The 10,321-nt window shown below is 32.2% G+C and overlaps 1 protein-coding gene across 1 annotated transcript; it reads right to left on the reverse strand.

The window, feature by feature from the left end:
• Positions 1-8,117: 8,117 nt before the first annotated feature.
• Positions 8,118-9,823, reverse strand: LOC107805329 (osmotin-like protein). Its single transcript, NM_001325769.1, is given in 2 exon segments — positions 8,118-8,425; positions 9,373-9,823. Coding segments are annotated over 2 exon segments (759 nt in total).
• Between the last annotated feature and the right edge of the window lie 498 nt (positions 9,824-10,321).

Below are 10,321 nucleotides of genomic sequence, written 5' to 3' on the forward strand. Positions count from 1 at the left end.
TTATGACATAATTTATTGAGATCTCTTCATTTTCATTATTTTAAGGTACATTGACCTCTTCTGAGGTTTTATCAATTGTTACGTCTCAGAGCTCTTCTTGAGCAACTACATCCATATTATGACCATCTTGATCATTTATCCCTTTTCTTTTTCGAGAATTTTTATCTTTGGAACCGATTGGTCTATCACGTTTTAAGTGTGGCTTAGACTCATTTGCTTTAACGGATTGTCCTACCGGGACATCAACTCGAATTGGAGCATTTGCAGCTGGAATATGAGATTTAGTAATCCTTGATAGGTTGGTAAATGCATCTGGAAGTTGATTTGCAATACTTTGCAAATGAATTATTTTTTGAACCTCCGGCTCACACTGATTTGTACGAGGATCTAAATAAGATAATGATAATGCATTCTAGTCTATCTCCTTTTTCAGCTACTTATTCTCTCCCCTAATGTTGGGAAAGTTGATTCATCAAAATGGCAATCAGCAAATCTTACTGTAAATAAATCTCCAGTCATGGGTTCAAGATATTTAATAATAGAGGGAAATTCATATCCAACATATACCCCCAACTTTCTTTGGGGACTCATCTTTGTGCGTTGTAGTGGAGCAATTGGAACATATACCGTACATTCAAATATTCTAAGATGAGAAATATTTGGCTCTTCACCATAAGCCAATTGTAATGGGGAGATTTTATGATACCCCGTTGGCCTGACGCGCATAAGTGTTGCTGCATGCAAAATAGCATGACCCCATATCGAAATAGGAAGTTTTGTTCTCATAAGCAATGGTCGAGCAATTAATTGGAGGCGTTTGATAAATGATTCTGCCAGACCATTTTGAGTATGAACATAAGCAACAAGATGTTAAACTGTTATCCCACTTGACATACAATAACCATTAAAGGCTTGGGATGTAAATTCACTAGCATTATCAAGACGAATGTCTTAATTGCATAATCTAGAAATTGTGCTCTTAATCTTATTATTTTAGCTAACAACCTCGAAAATGCCAGATTGTGAGTTAATACTTGATAATAAGCACATATGAGACCATCTTGTAGATGCATCTATTAAAACCATACAATATTTAAATAGTCCACATAGTGGGTGAACGGGCCCACATATATCACCTTGTATACGTTCCAGAAATACTGCGGATTCAATCCCAACTTTAGTTACTGATGGCCTAGTAATAAATTTACCTTGAGAACATGCAGCACAAGAGAATTCCTTAAATTGAAGAATCTTCTGGTTCTTCGATACATGTTCAGGTGAATTCTCAATTATTTTGAGCATCATGCTAGAATCAAGATGGCCCAACCGGCCATGCAAAATAATAAAACTATTTGGATTAGTAAACTTCTGGTTTACTATAGCATGTGTTTCAGCCCTGCCAATGTTTGTGTAGTACAAGCTAGAGGAAAGACGGGGCAGCTTTTCAAGCACATATTTCTTACCCGACTTTATTGTAGTAATATAAAGATATTTAATTTTTTTAATTATTTGTAGTCTCAATGTGATATCCATTTTGGCGAATATCTTTGAAACTTAGTAAGTTTCTTTGAGACTTACTACAATATAATGCTTCATTAATAGCCAAATTTGTTCCTCCGAGTAGTAATATATTGGCTCTTCTATAGCCTTAAATTAATCTTGTACTACCAGATATTGTATTAACATTGGCTTCTTTCATCACCAAATAAGAGAAATATCTCTTATCTCTTAAAATAGTATGTGTTGTAGCACTATCCAAAAGACATATATCATCTTTATTGATCTTGGATCTAACTGAAGACTGAAAAATTTTCATATTCTTCGTAAAGAAATAAAAATTACATCATAAGAAATACGAAAGACTATCAATAAAAGAAATATTAGAAATTATATTAGGAATGTAGAAATTAGCATATATGATGCTTTAGGAAAGTACACTAAGAAGAACAAACTACTTGTAGACATAATATGAAAATAACAACTTATCTTAAAGTTTTATTCCCTAGTAAGATGATCACTTCTTCAATCAATATCCTCAAAGAAGTCTCTAGCTTCTAAATGAGTAACATTTGCAAGGCCTCCAAAATCATTACCTTCATATGCAAGATTTGTCTCAACATCATCATATTTGTTTGAGGGGCCTGATTCATCATCATTATTTTGAAAAGTCAAGTTTGCCTCCACATTGTTCGCTTTTCTTTTAAGGGAGGCTTGATAAAGTTTGACAAAATAGTCAGGTGTACGACAAACACGTGCCCAATGCCCTTTCATACCACATCGGTGGCAAATATTAACTCTGCCTTTTAAAGGATTATTTTGAGGATCCTTATTATTTTTCTATTTATTCTCACTATGATGACGATAATTATTTTGTTCCCTTCCATGTCTACGTCCACGACTATGGCCACGGTCATGATAATTATTTTGTCTTCTTTCAGACTTTTGATTCGCTGCTACCATATTCAGAATTATATTCGCGTACAGTTTTAAACCTTGTATTCATAAGTGAATCCGTTCATATCGAGCTTTTAACAATATTGTTGCCTTAAGATGGTCATGTTGTTCCTTCAAACTGCTCCATAATTCAAATGGATCTTTTAGGGTTAAGTATTCAGTCTTTAATCCTTCATCGAGATAATGACGAAGGAAAATCATAGTCTTTGCTTTATCGTGGCCTGATGCTTTATTTCCTTGTATAATAGTATTTTCAAGAGCTTTTGCAGCAAGATAAATTTCAGCATCAAAAATCCATGATAAATAATTCTTTCCGGAGATGTTAAGTGCCACAAATTCAAGCTTTGATAAATTCGACATAGTAAAACTATCAATAAGAACCAATAGTTAGAGATAACAATAAACACTAAATAAAAAAACTTTAAGGAATAAAAATCAGAACAAACTATTATAGAATTATATAAGAACATACCAAATATATTAACACGGTTACTAGTCGAAATTAAGGGCTATCTTCAGAATTTATGTTTCTAAATAGGATCTTCTACTACGTAAGACAAAAGACGTGAAGTTTTCTATTCTTGAAGATGTTTTGTGCATTTAGTTGTTATGGCCGAAACAGAATTATCGTTACCTTTAATTTGTGCTAGAGCTAAAAGATAGGTAATGCTTTTTCCTTTGCCAAATAAAAAAATTAAGGGTGTATATAAAATTAAATAGTAAAGTTTCCAGAAACTGTTTTTCTTTTTTAAGACTAAACCATTTTGTTATACTTAAATAAAACTAGTTAGATATAATAGTATAACTCAGCCCATATTTAAGGGTCTACGGCAGCGAAATTAACTTCGAGTAAAACAATACCTGAAAGAGGATATGAAAATAAACCCCAAGGTGGTAGTGGAAATTATTAGAGTCTCCTGTTTATAACGTGTTATGAAATAATATAGCAAGAACAGTGTAATTAACTAGAACTTAACATAGGGAATAATAATATTAGAAGAGAGGAATTCTTCTATTTTCAACTGTATGGAATAGGTTCATCAGTGAACCTATTTATAGAAATATTATGTTGTTACACAACCAATCCAAAAGTTGTTATGAATACATAACCGATCCAAAACTTGTCATGTATAACACAAATATAATATTTTGCTTCAATATTCTTTGACTCACATATATGAAATAATGAAAGTGAGCATTCCCCTATCTCCTTCACCCTTTCTTTCCTTCTTGGGCCACACAAGCAACTGCCATCTATCTAACTTCGACATCGAAGAATTTGTTTTGGGCCAGCTGAGACCTCAAACCAATCCAACTTTTTCCTATAAAGATCAAAGAAAGTTCACTAATTCTTTGTACTGTATAATTTATCGACTCCTACTCGCGTATATATAGTGTTGAACTAGTAAAAAGGCTGCAGTTTTTAGCCACAAGCCTTGAAAGTTTTGAGCAACATCCTGGAAAACCAAGAATTTGCACTCTGAGGTCCCTTTTGAGGTTTATTCAAAGTTATGCCCCGCGCTTGTTCAAAGTTATCTTCACCCAACACAATTTCTTCAAAGTTATGCCCGACTCTAGTATAACTCTAGATCTTTATACAAATGGCGGATCCATGAAATTACACCCAATGACCTTGAAAACAAATGATCTTGATTTTTTAACCTCCGCTTGCCTCACGGTTAAATCTTTAAGCACAAAAGTGTTAACAATGGGACAAACGAGGGGAGCAGTAGTTAAACTTGAAGTTCTGCCCATAGGCCAAGCGAGGTCAAAAAATCAATAGCGGCACCAAAGTGTCCTATTTGTGCAAATCACCCTGGCCGATCGGATACACAGTTTACTTTTGTAGCCGTTATACAAAATTATACACTAATTACACATGATTATATCCATAAATGATCCTTTTTGTGCAAATCTACCCCTGGAAATTGCATGGGAGGAATTCAAAAATAGTCAGATTTATAAGTGGTAATTAAAAAATAGCTACAGTTTCAAAAGTAATCGAAATTTAGCCACTTTTCATGTAAAGATAAATCTGAACGAAAACATTGTTCAAAATCCGGAAAATAGTCCAGCATAATATACTGGAGTTCTAATATATTATACTGGAGTTTCAGTATAATATACTGTAACTCCAGCATATTATACTGAAGTTCTAGCATAATATACCTGTCCAACATAATATGCTAGAAGTTCATACATGGTGCTCCAATCTCCAGTATATTATGCTGGAACTTTCCGCGTGTTGGAGTTCCAGCATAATATGTTGGAAGTTCATACACAGGTGCATCAATCTCCAGTATATTATGTTAGACCGATCCGTGTTGCAGCAAAATAGTGGCTATTTTTCAATAACTTTGCAAACGCTGACTATTTTTCAATTACTAATCCGAAAACTGGCTAGCCCGTGCTATTTTTACAAATTGCATGAATTGGATTTTAAAGAGGGGCATACAAACAACATGGGCCTTTCCCCAAACTGGGGAACTATCACAAATGCCACATTCAAAATGGCACCAATTAGATAAAATCGAACCAAATCCAATAGGAGAGTCACCAAAATTTATCAGCTTTTGTATCCTTTATTATTGTCATTATCCTTTTTGAGTGTAATTCATGTATCAATTGGTTATTCATCTGACATACTTATGGAGTGAACTTAGAAACAAGGTGTTTGACATGTGAGAAGATATATTTTGAATCCATATCAATATCAATATCAATATCAATATCAATTAATTAAGTCCATAAGAAGACATTCAGTTCGAGAAAGAGGTATATTTAAAGACAAATTACACTATTAACGTAAACAGACAATAGGAGCGTTGGTTTTGGGATGATAGCATCTTTGTCGGTTGGAAGCATAATCCTTGTTCTTCTATTTTAGCTAAATAATTATAGCTCTGCACTCCGGGAACTGTGAATAATGAACAATTATTTATCTATATATCGTAACAACAAAAATAGTACGTAGTAGTAAATTTCACAACCCTCAACACTAATCTAGAATTTAAAAGTGATAGGCCAACACTATCGAATAAAAATCGAACTGAAACAACATATTAAAATTTAAGTTGTGTCCCTAAATTGACCGTTACAATAGTTCAATATTTAAATTGTAGGATATTAATTAAAATATATAGTATTTGTTATATATATATATATATATATATATATATATATATATTTCGAAGTTATCGGGCCCGAATGACCCCTAACCAAGGTTAGTCCGCCTCTGCCTATAGACATCTCCATTAGCTAACACTTCAGTGAGAAATAGTTTATTTTTGTAAATGGTTAATTTTTAAAAGTGATTAAAATATAATAAAAAACATATGTATGACAAAGGCAAAAAGGAATAAAGGCAAAAGAGTAGACAGGATAAGGGCAAAGTTAGGGGACACGTGAGAACCGATGGGAAAAAATTTTTTGGCTAAGTTAAAGCATAGAGAAAAAAGCATGTCACAAAAGAAGAAAAGATGGAACAGATGTTTTATAGTTTGGAATTATGCTCCTTTACATACTTTATTTAATTTTTCAAAACTTTTTATGAGACTAAATTACCACGATTAATCTCTCCATCTACTGAATCACTTTAATTTTTTGTTTTTAATTTAAATCACTTTTCATTAAAAAAAATAACAAAAGATAGCTCGGTACATAACATATTCTATATTCATACTAAGACCGGAAAGAATCGCACTTCAAAAAATATAATATAAATATTATACATTAATAAAAATATTAATAATTATTTTTACGGTTCGAATTCTATAAATCAGAACAACTTTACTACTCCTATTATTTCAAGGCGGGAAAAGCAAAGAGAAAGAAAGCAAATACTACTACGAGACAAAGGAGGAAAGAGGCATTGGTTTTTTGAGAAATCCAACGAGGAGCATGTCATATATGATATATGTCAGGAATTCAGAAAACACTCCACGCAAGTTGTGTTATTATTAATTATTTATATTTGATAGTCGAAAAAATATATAAAATTTATATAATTTTTAAAATATAATATAATATATATATATATATATATATATATATATAATATAAATTTTATATATTATTTTAATATATGTCAGGAACTTAGAAAACACTCCACGCAAGTTTGCATGAGATATCTTCAGAGATTCGTGCCCTACCCTCTTACTGCTACTGGTCAGCTTTGTATTTTCTTGATTTAACTTATCGAATAAGTCCAAAGTTTTTGAACTTTGAAAGTACTGATAGGGTTGGCTTCCTTTTTCAGGACGACGGTAGATGGCATCCAATGTTTAAATTAACTCAATTTAGACGTCAAGATATTTTAATAAGCAAAGTTTGAATTGGATAATGTTAAATCTTTTGAAAATTAACTTTTCAAGTTAGTACTTTCATACTATAATAAGTTAGAGCAATAATTTAAATTCAAAGGTTTTTGTGTCACTAAATTTTGGGAAACTGCACAAGTTATAATAAGACAATTTGAAGATAAACTGATTGAGAAGGTAAGACATGTAATTGTGCTGTGACCTAACTCCAACAGAGGGAGAACAAATGAGTCATTTGGATATGGTGTTCATCTCATTAAAAGAAGACTATGCCTAAATATTTGGATGGTTTTAAGTTTTATACATCATTAGAGTAAATAAAAAAAACTAACAGTATTAGTTCACCAATTAAAGTCACATTAGGGAACTTAGCTATAAATAATCTTCAGTAACCTGGTAAAGTAAAAAAAAATGATTTACACTGACTAACAGTATATATATATATATATATATATATATATAGCTTAAATTGAATTAAAATGACCAAAACAATAGTATTGATTACTTCATCAGTTCACTTTTACTTCTCTATTTTATCTTTATCATTAACTACTCATTTCTTAAATTATTTTTCAACATTTTTAGAAATGCTATTATTATTTTAGGTAAATTTTGGTCGGGGTTAGTGAGAGGATTTTTAATAAGGAAATCAATACATAAATAAATATTACTCCTACAATGCAAAACCTAATCTAATACTAGTCCTTACAAACATCCAAATTTCCCTTCCCACGTTCCCACATCAAACTCTACTTTTCTTGCACTTCCAGATAAGGTCATCTTTTCAAATACCATTGACATCAACATGAGATTTCTTTTTTCATTTTAGCGAAAATGACCTTTTAACTCACGCGAATACGAGCACTCATGCACAAGTGAAGGGCTAAATTTTTTTTGAACTAAAGTATCAATTAAAATGAAATGGAAGGAATATAATAAGTAGTTATCAGATTAATTAGTAAATTTTAGTCGTAAATACCAAACATCAACTAAGGAAAAAAAAAAATTGGCCAGGGCTAGTGTGAAAGCTACAAACTTCCAAACATTATGGAAACATAAGAAGATAAAATGATTAATCCAAAAGCTATTGAAATAAAACTTGAACAACATGGCATTACCTTACAAACTTCAAATCCCATACAACACAAAACACCTTAAACCCAACCCCAACCCCACCCAACTAATTTAACAAAGCAAATCCTAGGTCTAATAGTCCTAATCCATACTCCCCTTCCCCACATCAAACTCTATTTTTCTTGCACTTACAAATTAAATAAGATCCTCTTCACTCACCACCAATGTCAAATGTCATTGACATCAATATATGAGCTTTTTTGCTCCATTTTAGTGACAGAAAATAACCTTAAGCTCATGCGGAGACGAGCACTCATGCATAAGTGAAGGGCTATCATGAGCATAAGTAAAAGTAGCAGGACAAGCATGCTTAAAAAACTCGGAATAACTCGAACCCTTACAAGTCTGTGGACTATTAAAATGATTCCTACAACAGAGTTCATCAGTTTTAAATGCCTCACACCCACTCTTACACCCAACAACTGGTCCATGTCCACCATGTGACCTTAACTGCAAAACTGCTGGACAAGTTTGCAAAATTTCAGCCCTGCACCCAACCACTGGACACTGTCCTTTACCTGTTACAAAAAAAAAAAGTAAGAAAAAAAAAAAGGAAAATCTATACTGTATAGATAGCCATGCTCTAAAATAATAGTCCGACAAATATAATTTTTTTATATTTAAAAAACAAAAATATGCGAAATTTGAACATAATTAGTGTATATTTGACAAGCAGTGATAATTATTTTCAGTCCAACGGCCAACTGCGTTAAAAGCCTAAGAAAAACGCTTTCAGCATGAAAACAACCTTTCTTAATAGAGGTTGTCTACAAAATTTAGACAAATCTCTACATAATATAATAAAGTAACAGTATATTACAAATTAGCTTAGTCACTTCTCATAAAAAGCCTAAATGAAAATAGTTTAAGAGACTATTCGGAATATTCATATTTCATGAAGAGACATAATTAAAAATTATGTAAATAAGAAATATTTATTTTTAAGATTTTGAATAAAAAGTTTTAAATAAAAATAAAGAACTTTCAAATATTCCAGTTGTAATATATAAAGCTTCCAAACTCATTTTTACCTTATAATGTGACATCCTACTTTATATATAGCTGGATTTACGTTGTATTTACACTTTTAGCAGGCATTATGCCAAGTTTTGGAAGATTTTTTTTTTGAAGTGTTTTCAAAATGACATAATAAATACAGTCAAACTTCTCTATAAAAATATTATTGTTTCATTTTTTTTGTTGTTATAGCGAAATAATGTTATAGAAAATATATATTATAACATTAGCATGAAAATTTATTGCATAAAAAATTTAACTTTTATAGTGAATGACTGTTATAGAGTGATACTATTACACAGAGAACTTTGAATGAAATTTTTTTTTAGAGGTTACTAAATTCTTACTTTTCATGAATAATTACTTGAAATATACTACGTTTTTTGTTGTCTTTTTTTTCACGATACATAAAAATTAAACTCTATATTACAAATTAATTTAGCATTACCTTCGTGTGGAGTTACAGTTAGAGGAATATTGAAACCATCGACAAGGCTAACACCATAAGACGAGAAATCAGCATGTCCATGGTGTAGAACAAACTGTGCCAACGTGGCAGGGGTGGCCCCACCAAGTCCATCACACTCTATACGGCCCCCACAGTCGCCGGTGGCGCAGTTGAACTTACCGTGAGCGTAACTACAGCCAGTTCTAGCCCAGATTCTACCGGACCAGTGGGTAGTCGGTGCAGCAAAAGAGCGGTGTGTGAGTGTGTGAAGTGCAAAGCCGCCGCGTTCGAGAACTGGGTGTCCGGCATTTGGTTGAATGGCTGGCCAGATAGTGTAAGGACAGTTGTTAACTAGGGTTAGAATTAAACCAGAGTAAGTGGCTTGAGAGAGAGCACAAAGGGTTAAAAAGAGAGAGAGTGAAAGTAAAGTTTTTGTAGATGAAGAAGCCATGGTTAGTTTTTGACTGATGCCAAATGGTTGATAGCTGAGTGGTGTTTATATAGGGGGGAAAGTGAAGTAGAGAGAGAGAGAGATGACAAAATTGTCCATTATTTGTGTTTTTTGTTTCAAATCGACTATGTTGAGGATCTATCAGAAATAATTTTAATAAAAGTAAATAAATTTTGCGTATTTACTTTTCTCATACTCTATTTGTGGAATTATATCGAATTTGTATTGGTTTTACGCCCGATATCAGATAGAGACTCCCACTTAATTTGAATATACACTAAGATCCATTGAAAAAATATTCTTTCAACCTGATTTTTTTCAATCTTATAATTTGAATCCGAGAGCTTTAATTAAAGGTGAGAAGATATAACTCATCTCACCACAACTTTAGTAGGACAAAGTTTAGTAGTACGAGATGACGAAATTGTCCATTGTTTGTTCGTTCATTGAAACTAGAATAGCAATAGTAAAAGGGAAAGTGTGTGCTGGTTTTGAGGC

The sequence above is a fragment of the Nicotiana tabacum genome, chromosome 9, assembly GCF_000715075.1.
Source record: "Nicotiana tabacum cultivar K326 chromosome 9, ASM71507v2, whole genome shotgun sequence".
Classification (NCBI taxonomy): Eukaryota; Viridiplantae; Streptophyta; class Magnoliopsida; order Solanales; family Solanaceae; genus Nicotiana; species Nicotiana tabacum.